This window comes from Eptesicus fuscus, chromosome 10, assembly GCF_027574615.1.
Source record: "Eptesicus fuscus isolate TK198812 chromosome 10, DD_ASM_mEF_20220401, whole genome shotgun sequence".
Lineage (NCBI taxonomy): Eukaryota > Metazoa > Chordata > Mammalia > Chiroptera > Vespertilionidae > Eptesicus > Eptesicus fuscus.
Window position 1 is genome coordinate 34,524,461 of NC_072482.1, and position 15,904 is coordinate 34,540,364.

The 15,904-nt window shown below is 49.2% G+C and overlaps 4 protein-coding genes across 4 annotated transcripts; 1 reads left to right on the top strand and 3 right to left on the bottom strand.

The window, feature by feature from the left end:
• Positions 1-335: 335 nt before the first annotated feature.
• DPPA5 (developmental pluripotency associated 5) lies at positions 336-1,451 on the bottom strand. The gene is made up of 3 exons (XM_008139431.3): positions 1,292-1,451; positions 1,022-1,201; positions 336-580 (listed from the first exon to the last, which is right to left on the bottom strand). Exons 1-3 carry the CDS (start codon positions 1,401-1,403, stop codon positions 531-533), a joined length of 342 nt encoding a protein of 113 aa, XP_008137653.1. The 5' UTR covers positions 1,404-1,451; the 3' UTR covers positions 336-530.
• Positions 1,452-5,385: 3,934 nt separating this feature from the next.
• On the top strand, positions 5,386-7,059 carry KHDC3L (KH domain containing 3 like, subcortical maternal complex member). The gene is made up of 3 exons (XM_054722356.1): positions 5,386-5,554; positions 5,699-5,895; positions 6,527-7,059. The coding sequence occupies exons 1-3, from the start codon at positions 5,386-5,388 to the stop codon at positions 6,833-6,835; spliced, it is 675 nt and encodes a 224-aa protein (XP_054578331.1). The 3' UTR covers positions 6,836-7,059.
• Positions 7,060-8,989: 1,930 nt separating this feature from the next.
• LOC103285747 (V-type proton ATPase 16 kDa proteolipid subunit c-like) lies at positions 8,990-9,687 on the bottom strand. The gene is made up of 2 exons (XM_054722239.1): positions 9,422-9,687; positions 8,990-9,272 (listed from the first exon to the last, which is right to left on the bottom strand). The coding sequence occupies exons 1-2, from the start codon at positions 9,685-9,687 to the stop codon at positions 9,068-9,070; spliced, it is 471 nt and encodes a 156-aa protein (XP_054578214.1). The 3' UTR covers positions 8,990-9,067.
• Positions 9,688-14,915: 5,228 nt separating this feature from the next.
• On the bottom strand, positions 14,916-15,904 carry OOEP (oocyte expressed protein). The gene is made up of 3 exons (XM_008139449.3): positions 15,718-15,904; positions 15,365-15,544; positions 14,916-15,004 (listed from the first exon to the last, which is right to left on the bottom strand). The coding sequence occupies exons 1-3, from the start codon at positions 15,902-15,904 to the stop codon at positions 14,916-14,918; spliced, it is 456 nt and encodes a 151-aa protein (XP_008137671.2).

Sequence of the window (15,904 nt, forward strand, 5' to 3'; positions counted from 1 at the left end):
AGGGTCCCAGGTTCGATTCCGGTCAAGGGCATGTACCTTGGTTGCGGGTAAGTCCCCAGCGGGGGGTGTGCAGGAGGCAGCTGATCGATGTTTCTCTCATCGATGTTTCTCTCTCTATCCTCTCCCTTCCTCTCTGTGAAAAATCAATAAAATATATTTTTTTAAAAACAAACCTTTGCTCCTAGACACCTGCCTTTTTCTTTTTATATATACCCTAGCCAAGTGTGTTCTTGGACCTCTACACTTAGCTTTGGGGGGTGGGGGTGGGGGTTCATTTAAGGCTTAAGTACAAGGTCCACCTTAACGGTGATATTATCTCCAACCACATGTCGAGGAACTGTTTAACATTTTATTCTTTAATTAGCAACCTTGGGAAAAAGTTACATCAGGACTCATGAGGCAAATGCAAAAATCCACAACAAGCTGTTTTCCCTTGTTAGGTGGGGAGCAGACCTACTCCAGATCTGGCCACAGCCTCCTGTCCACATCCTGGTCCCAGGCGCGTTGGTTGCAAACTGGCTTCACTTCAGCTAAAGGCCTAGCTCGAGGGCATTCATGGCGTCCTCAAGTTTGAGCATCCCTGTATCAGAAAGCAAAGGTAGGTGTGGTGAGGAAAGGGAGGCAAGAGCCTGGCCAGTTCTCGGCCTCTTTCAAGGTCCTGGCCCAACGTTCTGGGCCTGGGATTCTCAGGGACCTCGGAACGAGGAACCTCTGGGCCCATTCCAACATCCTCCGAGAAAGTGGGGGGGGGGGGGCGGGCAGGGTTGAGATCTCAGATAACCCTACCCTATAAGACCAAACCGGGGCCCACCTCTCATCAAAGTCTTGCTCCAAGGCCCCTAGGACCAGCCCACGGCCCAACCCAAGAGTCCAGGGACAGCCCATCACCTAGGGCCCGCATGGCTGGTGATGCCCGGGGCGGCGGTTGCAGGAGGGGGCGGGGAGGCAGGGGTGAGGAGGGCGGTAGGGGAGGAAGTGAGGCTGTGCCCCTCCCCCACTCCCCCAGCACCTGGCTTCTCACCTCGCTCCAGCCTCAGGCGGTGCCTCTCGGCCATGGACTGGAGCATCCACTTGGTTCGGAGCTTGTACAAGTAATTGCCGTAAACCACGACCTCGGTGAGGTTCGAGGATTCCAGAACCTTCAGCTCGAGCATGGCTCTGCTCACTTGCTCGATGTATGGGATTCGAGATCCTCCGGGGCCTATTTGGGGAAGAGGATGAGCGCTCCGACCCCTGGAGGCCCAGACGCCGGCCCGGGTGGAGGCACCCGGGCAGGACTGGGCTCACTTACCAAACATGGCTTCCAGCAGCGCCGTCTGGACCTGGAACACCTCGGGATCTCTCAAGTCCTCGGGAACTCTCACCCACGGTGGGATATCTTTCCGCTTCGGCAGCGTCCCCATCTTGAAGGCCTCGAAAGGACAATCACGCTCAGCGTTATGGTAGGCCTAAGAGAGGAACCAGCGCCGCGGCTGCGCCAAAGTTGAGCCCTTGGGCAGGCCCCGCCCCCAGCCAGGGCCCGCCTCCAGCAAAGCCCCGCCCTCCATCTAGGCCCCACCCCGGAAGGGCCCGCCCCCGACCTGGAGGCCCAATCAGGGACTCACATCGTCCTGCTCGCCACCGCCTCCTGCCTGCACTCTGACCTAGCAGGTGACCGCCTGCACCTTCCCGAGCAATCGTGGGCCCAGCTGTCCCCAAGTTTACAAGGGTTCCCACCTGCACTGACTCTTCTGCACCAGAAACCCTGGGCCTTGGCAAAGGCGCTACTCTTGCCCCAGGAACGAGTGGTTGGGCCTGAACCCCAAAAAGTGGAAATCCAGGTTTAAGGGTGCGAGGACCGCACCGGGAGCTGCCAAATCGAGTTTCAGCCTTTCAGCCTTCCACGTTCCAAAGGAGGGTCCGTTTCCTTCTTTGGGGGTTGGATCCTGGGTCTTCACGTCGCAGGTGTGAATTCTGGGACCTCAGGAGTAATTCCTGTCATTTAACAAAGAGGAACACGAGATTTAAAAATTCATTATTAAAGTGCTCTCACTGTTCGAGTTCCTCGAAGCCCCTGGATCTGGAACTTTTGAATCTATTCCAATTTCAAAGTTCATCTGTGCTCTGCCTGGCCACTAGAACCAAACCGTTGGTCCAGACCTCTGGCTCTAAATAAACTGGTTTATTTATTTTTAAAAATATATTGCTTGCCCTAGCCGGCTTGGCTCAGTGGATAGAGCATCAGCCTGCAGGCTGAAGGGTCCCAGGATGGATTCTGGCCAAGGACACATGCCTGGGTTTCCGGCTGGATCCCCAGTAGGGGGCGTGCAGGAGGCAGCCGATCAATGATTCTCATCATTGATGTTTCTATCCCTTCTCCCTTCCTCTCTGAAATCAATAAAAAAGAAATATATTGCTTGAAGCGATGTACTGGATTCACCCAATGAGGGTATGATTTCAATGTTTTAGGGCTTCATAGATGGAGATGAAGCTGGGTCTTCCCAAGACCACCTTCCGGGAACATCTATCTAATAATCCCGCAGCTGGCTATTATGACCATGGCTTATTTGAAAATTCACTTTTTTCTTCCCTAAAAATTATAAAAACCAAAACTTTAGTCCTTTCTTAGGCTTCTATGTTTCCCTTTCAAACCTTATTATCCCATTCATAAGCATAGAAAGTTGTTTTTTTGTGTGTTTTTAACCCTCACCTGAGGACATGCTTAGAGAGAGGAAAAGAGAGAGAAACATTGATGTGCATCAATTGGTTGCTTTCCATACATGCCCCAACCAGGGATGGAACCCCGAAACCCATGTATGTGCCCTGGCAACCTTTCCGTGCACAGGATGACCTTCAACCAACTGAGCCACTCTGACCAGGCAGAAAGTTCTGTGTGGTTTTTTAAAGTATGTTTTTATTGATTTCAGAGAGGGAGAGATAGATAGAAATATCAATGATGAGAGAGAATCATCGATGGGCTGCCTCCTGCATGCCCCACACTGGGGATCGAGCCCACAACCTGGGCATGTGCCCTTGACTGGAATTGAACCCTTCAGTCTGAAGGCTGACGCTCTAGCCATTGAGCCAAGCCAGCTAGGGCAAGGCAGAAAGTTTTAACAATTACATTTAATGGTCTCTAAATATCACAGGTTCCACTGACAAACTTAATTAACTAAATATCTCATACATGGTAAAGAGCATTGCAAGGTACTTTAAGTCTCAAATAACTTCCCAATTACCAAATAATTCCTATAAGTCAAATAAATAAAACTTATTAATATACTGAACCTGAATTTCTCTTCAGGAATCCAATACTGCATATAAACTAAGATTTCATCTTAACCCACATATCTAAATCAGTTAATTATATATTTTAAATTGGAATTACAAAACTATTTCTCTAATATGTTAAATTATCTACAATATTACAGAAAAATAAAATACCATGCATATGGGTTCCTTCTTTTTTAACCACTTTGAAGAATACAGTACAATAAACTGCTTATACTAAAATGTGTACTATTAGACCAATTTTGACATGTAGACACATCCAGTGGAACCTTCACTGTAATCAAGATAATGCACATTTCCATCATCCCCAAGAGTGTCCTAGTGTCTCTTTCCAATCCCTTCCTCCCTCCATCCCCTTTCCCAGGCAATCACTCCCTGCTTTCTATCACTATAGATTAGTTTTCATATTCTAGGATTTCATTTAAATACAGATTCTTTTTAAACATAATTACTAATATTATGGTTTTAATTCTCTTAAATATTTCTATACCCAATTCTGAAACTTCAAGGAAGTAAAAGATCTACACACACACGCACACACACAGACAGAGAGAGAGAGAGAGAGAGAGAGAGAGAGAGAGAAATGACCACAATATGCATAGAACTGCAAGTATCCTTATGTTAACTAGGGAAATATTATCATCCCATATCATTTTGGTAGAAGAAGTAGATTTCAGACTAGAGGTTTTCATGAAGATGCTTCCTGGATTTGATCCTTAAAATCTGATGGGACCTCAGATTTCAATTTATAGTTGCTGTGTTAATGACTCCATAAGCTCCAGGGGAGACAGTTATGGAGCCCAGATCCTTGGGTTTCAGTTATACATTCATCTAATTCTTCTGCCTACCCACAGGAGTTTATAAGTCCATCCTGTAACCTTATGTTTTGTTTTTAAATCATGTTTCTTTTATTTATTTTTTAATTTTTTTATTGATTTCATAGAGGAAGGAAGAGGGAGAGATTGAAACATCAATGATGAAAATCATTAATTGGCTGCCTCCTGCACACATACACCCCTACCTCCCACCCCCTACCCCCCGCCCTGGACTGAACCTGCAACCCAGCCATATGCCTTTGACCAGAATCGAACCCGAGACCCTTCAGTCCCCAGGCCAACACTCTATCCACTCAGCCAGACCAGTCAAGGCAATCCTGTGACCTTTGGAATTGAAGCTGCCTTTCTTTGGCTCCGAATGCACATTCTGCTTAGGTCTCAAGACTGTGAACCATGTCGAACGCCTACAAACTTCCCATGCACTTCTTTGGCCAACAGAACTAACTCCATGGAGGACTGAAGGATAAGCCTGAATTCTGAGGATCTCAGCCCGCTGGATCCGGGCATGATACCCAACTACTGATGTGAGAGCTAATTAACTTCATCTTGAAGAGTAGCAGTTAATAAGTAATGCTTTAAGCTGGGCAGAACAATCGAGACATGGAAATGTAATTGTGTCAGAGAATTAAGACGTCAAACATTTCAAGGGACTCCCCTCTCATGTCCAAACCACATGGACCACCTGCTGTTGGCTGTGTTCAGCTGTCTCTGGCAGGTTAAGGAAGAAACTGGAAATGCGCTGCCTCTGGGTAAGGAACTCATTGGTCAGGGGGTTCAGGAGGAAGTGGGAGACTTTAGCCCTTAAATACTATTTTACTCTTGAAGTTTTTGCTTATTTTTTTGGTGTGTGTGTATTTAATTAGTTTTCCATTAAAAAGTTATTCCAACTCCTCAGGAATGCTAAAATGGTCCCATTAGGGACTGTCTAAAAAAGCACCCGGGTCCCTGAAAATATCAGTCTGCTTCTCTATGGATATTGTCCAGCTGTGGGATCTTCCCTACGACTCTAGAGCTCCGCCTCTCCCTCCCAGAGGGCGGGGGGAGGAGGGGGTGGAAGGAGGGGAGGGCGGGGCCAGTGGGAACCCACCCCCAAGAGAGCGCACCTGTGCCCTCCCGGATTGAAGCCGGCTGCGGAAGGCTAGGCCTGGAACCCAATGAGAAGGGCGCGGGCGGGGAGGAGCTTGCCCCAGCCCTTATAATAAGGCCCGCGCCCCGGAGCCGCTGCCGGACCCAGGCTCGCTTGCATCTGCACCAGCCTCTCTGCGTGTCCCGCCGCAGCATGGCCAATGCCAAGGGCTTTCCCACGCTCGTGCCACTGGAGCAGCGGGGCGGGGCGCCGTTCCAGGTGCTGGGTGACACCGCGAAGCAGCCCTACTGGTTCCACACGGAGTACCTCAAGAGCCCGAACGCAGTTCGCCTCGAGGCGTGGCTGGTGGAAGCGATCTTCGGTGAGTGGCCTCCTTTCCCCAGCCCCCTGTCACCCAGGCTAACCGCACCTCGGGGCCAGCCTCCGCTGTGGCCACGGCAATTCTCCCCCTCGCGGCACCTCCCCTTCCTGCGCTCCCCTCACGGCCTTTTTCCCTCCTGCGCAGGCCACGGCGGAGAGCACATTCCGCACGTCGAGTGTGTGTCGCAGACCCTGCTTCGCGTTAATCAGTGGGACCCTGAAGGCGAGGCTGAGATCTTGATATTTGGTCGGCCTTCTTACCAAAAGGATGTGTCCAAGATGATCATGAACTTGGCTCACTATCACCGCCAACTCCGGGCACAAGGTAGGGGGCCGGGAATAGCGAGGGGAACCCTGGGCAGACCTTCGCTTGCTTGGGAGGGACCCCGATGCTTCCTGGGGGTCTCCTCCTCTTAGTCCGCCGGGAATGGGCTTCCTTTCTGCGAGGCATCTGGAAGGCCAGGTGGACCCCGTGCTCTCAGATTCCGGCCCCCACCCCCGCAGCCCTTGCGGATGGCTCCTGTGGGGGGAGAGTGGGGACACAGGTGCGGCCTCCTCACCCGCTCTTCTTCCAGGCTCGTGGAAGAACGCTGCCCACCGGGCCGAGCCGCGGAACTTCTCCGCTGCAGTCCGGCTAGCTGCGATCCAGGCCTCCCCCGACAAAGTCCGGGTGGCCAAGACCCAGCGGTCCCCCGACGCTGTCCAGGAGGCGGCGACCCAGCCGTCCCCCGACGCTGTCCAGGAGGCGGCGACCCAGCGGTCCCCCGACGCTGTCCAGGAGGCGGCGACCCAGCGGTCCCCCGACGCTGTCCAGGAGAAGGCGACCCAGCGGTCCCCCGACGCGGTCCAGGAGGCGGCGACCCAGCGGTCCCCCGACGCGGTCCAGGAGGCGGCGACCCAGCGGTCCCCCGACGCGGTCCAGGAGGCGGCGACCCAGCGGTCCCCCGACGCTGTCCAGGAGAAGGCGACCCAGCGGTCCCCCGACGCTGTCCAGGAGAAGGCGACCCAGCGGTCCCCCGACGCTGTCCAGGAGGCGGCGACCCAGCGGTCCCCCGACGCTGTCCAGGAGGCGGCGACCCAGCGGTCCCCCGACGCTGTCCAGGAGGCGGCGACCCAGCGGTCCCCCGACGCTGTCCAGGAGGCGGCGACCCAGCGGTCCCCCGATGCTGTCCAGGAGGCGGCGACCCAGCGGTCCCCCGATGCTGTCCAAGAGAAGGCGACCCAGCGGTCCCCCGACGCTGTCCGCGAGGTGGCGACCCAGCTGTTCCCCAACACAGTCTAGGAGGCGGCGACCCGGAGCTCTCCCAACACTACCCAGAGCCCGGTTTCCAGGTGATGAAGGCATTTCGGGGTCCCCCAGCGCGAGCCAGGCAAGGTTCAAGTGAAAACCCCCATCGGGAGCCCTATGCTAAGTCCTGCTTCTGCCGCAGAAGCTGGGGGAAGCAAAGGGTGGTGTGGGTTGTTCTTGGTTTCCCCTCTTCACCCCCCATGTTAAATGTTTGCAAACACAAATCCAAAAAGTTGTAACAAAAGAATCAATTTCCTTAATAAAGAATTGAATTACCTACCGTCTGTTAATTGGCAGGTAGCAGGCGAGGCAATATCTGCTCTAGGCTGCTTTCTATCTACAAGCAGGTGAGACCTGTTGGGTTTCTAGCGGCCAGAGGTCGCAGGCTGGTGCTTCCCTCATGCCCCCTAACCGCACACACCTGGCTTTGCCCACTGAGCGGCCCCTCTGGCCCAAGGTGTCTGCCTCCCTGGGAAACGGCTCCAAACCTGGGTGGAGCACCCTTTGTCACTGTTTAAAACTGAAGTATATTTGAAACACAGTGTATATTTCAGGTGTTTGACGTGTTAGTTTGATACATTATGAATGCCATTGTAGCAGTAATTAGCAACTCTTGTCAGATTTGGCTTCTGGCTCCAGGCAGCTCCAACACCAGGTGCCTGCTAGAAGGAAGCAAACTGTTAACAGCTGGGTGCTGGGATTAAAAAACAAGAGCAAGCACCAATCTCAGTGTTAGGAAAACTTTCATTTTTAAAAATTCAAGGGGCCCGCTGATGTGCTCAGTGGACTGATCATCCTCCCATGCACCGAGGTCAGTTCCATCGGATTCGGTCAGGGCACAGCTGGGTTTGAGGCTCTAAGGCTCAAGTAGGGGGCATGCAGGAGGCAGCCAATTGATAATTCTCTCACAGATGTTTTTCTCCTTTGCCCTTCCTCTCTAAAAACATCTCAAGCCACACACACACAAAAAAATTTAAATGTCTGAGTAACTTGTAACTTCCCTTTTTCCAGACCCCTTGAGGCACAACCGAATGGGCCTGGGCCCCAGGGCAGATACAATAAATTCTTTCATTATCATGTTAATTATTCCTGCACCCACCTAAGTGAGTGTCTTATCATTTTACTTTTTATCCAATCCCAGAGGTTTCCCCCCCTCCTTGCTTTCTCCCACCTCTAATCTATCACCATTGGATTTCACATAACCCACCTACGTCCCTTCCTTGATTGCAATGTATAAAAATTAGATAAAAAACCGCCATTCTCTGGAGCATTATCCCAATCATTAAGATACTGCTTCCCTGCATTTGTGGACAGTTTGGCTCAAACACAAAAATTCTTTACAGGTTTGGCTCTGACTGGTTTGGCTCTGGATAGAGCGTCGGCCTGAGGACTGAAGGGTCCCGGTTTCGATTCCAGTCAAGGGCTTGTGCCTTGGTTGTGGGCACATCCCCAGTGGGGGTTGTGCATGAGGCAGCTGATCGATGTTTCTAACTGTCTATTCCTCTCCCTTCCTCTCTGTAAAAAATCAATTAAAATATATTTTAAAAAATTCTTTACAGGTTTGAATGTTTTTACATTAACATCACTCCAATTTTAAATAGTTTATTTTATAACAAGAACAAAGATAAAATGTATTTACAATAGGTTATTAACTATTTATAGAAAAGGCAAGAAAATCCTAGGTACTTTTTTTTTTTTTCACATCTGAGAATTTTATTGGACACGGCTCTGGGCCTGGGAGGCCCAGCTCATGGCCCCGCAGCTAGGGCTAGAGGACAGTGGTTCCATACAAAAAAATCTCAGGGCACAGGGTAACCCCACAAAGCGACACTCTAAAGATTATTATAGTTGGGAGACTGCAGGGCTGCTCCACAGACGTGCGAACAGGTCAAATCTTTATAAACATCCAGGGAAAACGACAACTCGAATTCATCCCTATACACAGAGCACTGTAGGGCAGGTAAATGGGTGGGGGTGGCTAGAAGCCACCATCCTCACTGGTCGGGGGACCTGGATGGGTGATGATGAGTGGGCCCAGATGTCCACGGCACAGGGCTGGTGAGGGCAACAGACGATGGGCACTAGGACACTGCGCATTTACAAGACCAACTACTTGGGGGTCGAGGGGGGCAGCTGCCCCTTGCATGTGTGTCAGGCTGTTCATTCTGGAATGAGGAGGGGCTGGTCTTTACATCATATCCTGTGGCTGGTGGGCTTAGAGAGGAGCTACTTTGTGGAGAGGATGAGGGTGACGATGAGACCATAGAGACCCAGCACCTCAGCGAAAATGAGGATCAAGATCATGCCCACGAATAGTCGGGGCTGCTGGGCAGTGCCCCGCACACCGGCGTCACCCACAATGCCAATGGCAAAGCCAGCTGCCAGCCCACTGAGGCCCACACTCAGGCCAGCGCCCAGTTGGAGGAAACTCCTGGGGGAGAGAGGACACAGGATAGACATTAGCTGCCTGTTGGGGAAGATGGTAGGCACAGGCCACTAGCCCACTCCCCAGCCCTCCAGCCCTGTGCAGTGGCCTGAACCAGGGCTGGGCTGGTGTGGTGGGAGGAACCCAGCACTCACCTGTAGAGACTGATGCCTTCATTCAGGGAGCTGGCAATAAGGACTGCCACCACCAGGCCATAGATGGCAATGATGCCAGCCATGACCGCTGGGATGATGGACTTCATGACCAGCTCTGGTCGCATGACAGACATGGCCGCGATGCCGGTGCCACTCTTGGCGGTACCATAGGCAGCACCCAAGGCGCTGAAGATCATGGCGGCCGAGGCGCCCATGACCGTGAAAAAGGAGGCGTACTCGGGACCGCCGCTCTTGACCTCGGACATGTCTTCGGGTGGGGATGGGGCGAGAACCAGCTGGGCGAGGCGGGCAGGCAGCTGGCAGCGAGCGCGAGGCGAGCGATCAGACGCGGTGGCGAAGGCTCAATCCTAGGTACTTCTATTCAAAACTCAAATTCAACGTAGTCTCAAAGTTTCAATTGAGGCTACAGAGTATAACAAGACTCAATGTTGATTTCCAACCCTCCCCCCCTTTAAGTAGTACCCACCTGACGAGAACTGCAGATTCTCTCCTTTATAAGATTACTGATCAAAGTTCCTATCTTTATATTTTATTTTTTTACAGTGAGGAAGGGAAGAGGGATAGAGAGTTAGAAAAGTCAATGAGAGAGAAACATCGACCCCAAAACCAAGGTACATGCCCTCCTTCCCCCCCCCCCCCCAATCGAACCTGGGACCCTTCAGTCCTCAGGCCGAAGCTCTTTCCACTAAGCCAAACCAGTTAGGGGTCCCTATCTTATACTCCTCCCTATCTGCCTTTACAAGAAATCACTTTTAACTGTTTAATTTGTACTTTTACATAATTGCACATAGCCTTTTTCTTCTAGTAACTTGATTTTCCTCAGTATTGTGGATTTGAACCTTTCCCTTACTGCTGGTTGATTAGTTCCCCAAATTTCTCAGTTATAAACTGTTGTGTTGAATTTCTTCTTTGTGTCCATGTTGGGGTGTGGCAAAAGTAGGTTTACAGTTGTGAGCACCCAAAACCGTTTATTCTTGTATTATTATTTTCCACTCAGGCCTACTTTTGCCACACATTGTGTCTATGAGAGCATTTCCAAGAAGTGGAATTGCTGGGGACACAGGTGTGACACCTGTTAAAGAATGAGTACCTTTAAAATTTTATACTGGCAAACTGCTCTACAACATGGCCAAACCAATTTATTTTTCCACTACATGGTATGAAAGCTATTTCACTATACTAAACCAAACTCAGTGTTATCAATCTATTTTGTTCACATGTGTCACTTTAAAATTTTTGTTTTCATTATCTACCCCTGTAACGCCCGGAACGCTGGCAGCACTCACAAAGCACCAAGAGACGTTCTCATGCAAAAAGCAAAGGGTTTATTGGTACAGGCATGCCCAGTCCCACAACATACTCTGAACACAGAGCAGAGGTTGTGGGCCCCGAAGCAGGGTTTGAGCACAGGTTAAATACACTTTAGGGGGCAGGGTCTTTCCATTTTACAACCCGGTAACTTTCCACTGTGGTTTTCTGCTTCCTGGAACAATTAAGACAATTAAGTCTGTTGACATATAAACATTTTTCTTTAGCTATACACAAGCTCTTGGTATCGGTTCCCCCCAGCCATAAATGGCTATCTGGTTTCTATCTCAACATTCTTGGCTGACTTGTTCTAATTGTCTTCAACTGACCTTGTCTTCAACTGACCTCAGGCCCTTACTCAAATGCTGGCTTTTATGATTTTACAACTCTTCACCCCAATATTTTAACCATGTTAACTTTATAGAAGGGCAAGCCTACACCAACAGTTCAATTGGCAGTCTTGTTCATTTTTCCTCCCAGATGAAGCAACTTATTAAAATAGATAGAAAAATGGTGGAGGAAAAAGGTATATATAGATGGACTAGAAAAATATTGTTAAGGTACACTACAGTGCTCCTTTTATTATTTTTTTATTTTTTTAAAATATATTTTATTGATATTTTACAGAGAGGAAGGGAGAGGGATAGAAAGCTAGAAACATCGACCAGCTGCCTCCTGCACACCCCCACTGGGGACGTGACCGCAACCAATGTACATGCCCTTGACCGAATCGAACCTGGGACCTTTCCGTCTGCAGACCAATGCTCTATCCACTGAGCCAAACCGGTTTCAGCTCCTTTTATTCTTTAAAGGACATTTAAGCCAGGTTGGCGCTGGATCTCCCCCTCATCAGAATTTCTCAACTCCATACTTTTGATCAAAACAGGGCCCTTTAAAATATGACTAACAGTGGGACCAAAACACACACACACAAAACCATGTGCCTCCTGATGGGACGCACTGAGGACACAATATGATTTACCTAGTGTTTTTGCTAAAGTACATATAACCTAGACCTAACCCTGAGGAATCATCCAAAAACAAAAGAATTGTAAATGAGGGAAACTAAAAACTGAGACAGTCTGAGAACAGTGAAGAGTGCACATGGGGGGACTAGGTGAACTGGTTGCCAGAAAAGTTTAGTGTGGACAGCACAACTTCAGTTGTTTGTGGAGTCTCTGGAAAACCTTGAGGATTTAGCTGGGGAGCATGTGACAGGCTAGCTGTTATGTCTGCCTCTGTACTTCCGTTCATACCTCCAATTTAGTTAATAGACGTCTGTACTATTTACCTTCATCGGAAATTTTCTCTAGACACCTAGGAAAACCTTGTTTAAAATCTTCCCAACTCCTTCTGAAGCACCTGTATAATCAGGGGTTTGTTTTGGTTTTAGTCCTCACCTGAGGATATGTTTTTATTGGTTTTAAAGGGGAAAGGGAGAGAGAAACAAAAAAAACACAACAAAATAACAGACTGGGTGGCTTAAGCAACATTCATAGTTCTCAAAGTTCTGGAGACTAGAAATCCAAGATCAAGGTATTTCCAGGTTTGGTTTCTTCTGAAGACTCTCTTCTTAGTCTGCAGATGGCTGCCCTCTTGCTATGTCTTCACGTGGTCTTTCCTCTGTGCTCAACCTATCTTGTGGCATATTCTTCTTATAAAGACACCAGTTATATTGGGAAAAGGCCTACCCATATACCCTTATTTTACTTTTATTAACTCTTTTAAGGCCCTATCTCCAAATACACTCATATTTGGAGGTAATGGGAGGTAAGAAGTGCAGGATCATTTATAATTTAATTTTGATTAATCTGGGGAAATTGGAATAAATTTTAAGCATAACCCTCTTCCTCCAAATACCAGTCCAAAATGTTCAATGGTTTTGAGAAATCCCAATAGGAAAACATGCAGGAATAGTTATCAGATTTCTACAGAATACCCTGGCTGGTGAGGCTCAGTTGGTTGGCACATCGTCCCAGAAGGTGGCAGGTTTGATGATCGGTCAGGCCACATACCAGGTTGTGGATTTCTCCCTGCCCCTCTCCCCTCCCTCCCTCCCTAAAATAAATAATTCTACAGAATAAGAGAAAGCAGGAGCTCCTAAGCTTAAGGTTAGGATGAGGGCCCCAATAGCGTGGTTCAGTGGTTGAGCATTGGCCTATGCACCAAGAGGTCACTAGTTGGATTCTAGGTCTGGGTTGCAGGTATGATACCCAGTAGGGGGCATGAAGGAGGCAGCTGGTCAATGATGTTTTTCTCTCCCCCTCTCCCTCTAAAAATCAATTAAAACTTTTTTTTTAAAGTAAGGATGAGGGGAAATCACACAGAAAACAATAATTGGCTTAACTACATATAACAATTTCTCTCGTGCAAAAAAAAATTGAGAAGTAAAGGAGTAGAACGTATTCTAATGGACCAAAAATGAGAAGCAAACTAGGAATATGATGGTTATCACTTGTAATCAAAGACACATTTTAAAAGACACGTGTGTGTTTAAAAACCCTTGCAAACAGCTAAAATCGTTTACTACTAAGGGGTAAAGAAAGTGCATGAGTTAAATCAACTCAAACTTTGTGTCTGAAGCCACAGAGCTCTTGGCTGCCTCGCCCCCCAAGAAATCTGCTTCTTGAAAGTGGAGACAGCAAGGGCTTAAGGCTGTTTTGCACAATTTGGTCATAACTATTTCACTGGTAATAGAAGAAAAAAAAAATCCCCTGGTTCAGGACACCTTTGCAGGCGGGAGTTGGGAAGGGGTGCGGAGCCAGCCAGCCCGGGGACAGAACACCTCCTGTGGGACAAACTGCCCAGGATCACAGTTCTCCGGTGGATCTCAGCACCAGCAGAATGAAGGCCGATGGCCTTAGCTTTCCTGTTAGAACACCCGCCCATGTGCAGAGAGGGAAGCACCCCTCTAGAAGAAAACGCACAGCAGCTTCCAAGAGCCTTGAAGGAGAATCACCGATTGGAATTACCTAGGAGCTTGTTAGAAATGCAAATTCATGGGCCCAATGTACTGAATCAGAATCACTTGAGGAGCATTAAACTTTTAGGAAGCTCTCAAGGTGATTACACACATGTTCAAGTTTGAGAACAAATGATGCAAAACAAAACAAAAAAAACTCCAAAGCATATTGACCCTACATCTCTACTTCCTGTGCATGAAGGCCTGTCAGACATCATAAAAATCATAAGATAGTAGTTTTAAAATGGTAGAAACGAATAAACAAACCAAAAAAACTAAACAAACATCCAAAAACAACCACTTATCAGGCCTTATATCTACCCCGAACATCAAGACATGGATGAATCCTTTGGTTTGATTTATGAGCAAAAGGGAAATGAGTGGACGAAAGGGGCCACACGATAACCTGGTAAGCTCAGGGGAGGCCTGCAGGGCAGTCTTGCAAACTCAGAGACCTAACCACAAAGGATGGTCTGAAATTAAACTTTAAAAGCAGTAATGCTGAGTGGTCACCTCCTAGGCCGGTATCTTCACTGACAAGGTCAACCTTTACCTTAACTGAGCCTATCTGTCTTTTTGCATCTATGATAACAGATCCTTGAAATGTCTGGGTAACTTGTAACTTCCCTTTTTCTGGACCCCTTGGGGCACAACCTAACGTCTGGGCTTCAGGACAGATAGCACAAATTCCTTAATTGTTATGTTAATTATTCATCCACCCACTTAAGTATGTGTCTATCAGTTTACTTTTTATCCAATCCCAAAGGTTTCCCCTTTGCTTTCTCCCGCCTCTCTAATCTAATAACCAGTAGATTTCATGTAACTCACTTAGTTGCCTCCTTTGATTACAATGTATAAAAATGGATGAGAAACCTCCCTCCTCTGGAGCATTATCTCAATTCATTGAGGTTCTGCTTCCCAGCAACTGTCCACAGTTTGTCTCAAATAAACTCACACACACACAAAGACATGCATGAACTGTCAATCTTTTGTAAATTTGCTTAATTTTAAATGAGCAAAGATTGTTATGCCAGTGGACAAAAAGGAAATTCATTTTATTACAACAGCGCTCACATCTGCATCAGAATAAGCAAACCACCATCCATCCAGTAAAAGGAAGAAAGAAGCTGAGATGTAAGGACACTTGCTTCTTTTGAACTTCAGGAGCAGGAACTTCCGGTTCTCATAATGCTCCTGCCAATATCAGGCATCAGGAGACTGGGGAGACTGGGGAGTCGGAGGAGGTGACCCATGGGCCTTCAAGAACTTCTCAAGTTGTTTCATCTTCTCATCTGGATAAACAAAAATGCTCCCGTCATTGCGGGCAGGGGGGAGGGGAGGAGGGGGAGGGGTGCTGGCAACACCATTTCTCTGGGTGGAGGTTCTGAACCTGGGTCTGGAAATAGTTGTAATAATCAAACTGAGGCTGACACGGGCAGTGATGGGCCTGAATGTGTCACATCTCAGCTTACTACCCCAAGGTCCTCCTGGGACTCCGCACAAAGGGAGGCCCAGGGGCTGCCTGCAGCCTGCAGCCTGCTGGAGTTGGGAACTTGCCCAAGTACTGGGAAGGTAAGAGAGGCGGGGAGGAAGCCAGGTGCGGCCAGGTGGTTCACCTGGGCTCCCTCCACCTGCAGGTCTCAGAGCCTCACCTCGGGCGCGGTTTTCCCGGTGCCTCGCTGCCAGGCTCAGGAGCACGCTTTTCACCCGGGTCTGTACGCGGGGCTGCCCGAAAACTGTGATTTCCATTAAGCTCCCGGAGCTCACTGTTTCCACAGACAGCAGGACCTGGTTCATCCACTCTATTTCCGGAATCATGACTCTGTCTGGGCCTAAACAAGAAGAGAGAGACTGAGGGGTGGCGTGGTCGAAGGTCAAGAGGAAGGCGGCGGCATCCTGGCGTCAGAGGTGGCCCTCGAATTTGGGAACGACTGTAGGGAGGTGGCGGCCCGGCCTCTCCCAGGCTGGAGGGGACGAGGCCCCCTGCACACCCCGGCTCGCTCACCGAAGACGGGGTCGGCCAGACTAGCCTCCAGGTAAAACACCAAGGGGTCTCTCAGCTCCAGCGCAGGAAACCACCAGGGCCGGGTGCGAATCCGTGGCAGTGGGAGCGGCATCTTCAGCAGCTTGTCCAGGGCCTGGGCGGACATCCATGGCTCCTCCTGGACCGCAGCACCTGGCTGGTCGACCAT

Coding starts and splice junctions, on each gene's coding strand:
- DPPA5 (XM_008139431.3), bottom strand. CDS start 1,403: ATGGGGACGCTGCCGAAGCGGAAAGATATCCCACCGTGGGTGAGAGTT. Junction 1,202..1,291: donor GCTGCTGGAAGCCATGTTTG/GTAAGTGAGCCC, acceptor TTCCCCAAATAG/GCCCCGGAGGATCTCGAATC. Junction 581..1,021: donor CCGCCTGAGGCTGGAGCGAG/GTGAGAAGCCAG, acceptor TTTCTGATACAG/GGATGCTCAAACTTGAGGAC.
- KHDC3L (XM_054722356.1), top strand. CDS start 5,386: ATGGCCAATGCCAAGGGCTTTCCCACGCTCGTGCCACTGGAGCAGCGG. Junction 5,555..5,698: donor GCTGGTGGAAGCGATCTTCG/GTGAGTGGCCTC, acceptor CCTCCTGCGCAG/GCCACGGCGGAGAGCACATT. Junction 5,896..6,526: donor AAGGTAGGGGGCCGGGAATA/GCGAGGGGAACC, acceptor AAGGCGACCCAG/CGGTCCCCCGACGCTGTCCA.
- LOC103285747 (XM_054722239.1), bottom strand. CDS start 9,687: ATGTCCGAGGTCAAGAGCGGCGGTCCCGAGTACGCCTCCTTTTTCACG. Junction 9,273..9,421: donor GAAGGCATCAGTCTCTACAG/GTGAGTGCTGGG, acceptor TCTCTCCCCCAG/GAGTTTCCTCCAACTGGGCG.
- OOEP (XM_008139449.3), bottom strand. CDS start 15,904: ATGGTCGACCAGCCAGGTGCTGCGGTCCAGGAGGAGCCATGGATGTCC. Junction 15,545..15,717: donor TCTGGCCGACCCCGTCTTCG/GTGAGCGAGCCG, acceptor CTTCTTGTTTAG/GCCCAGACAGAGTCATGATT. Junction 15,005..15,364: donor CCGGGAAAACCGCGCCCGAG/GTGAGGCTCTGA, acceptor TTGTTTATCCAG/ATGAGAAGATGAAACAACTT.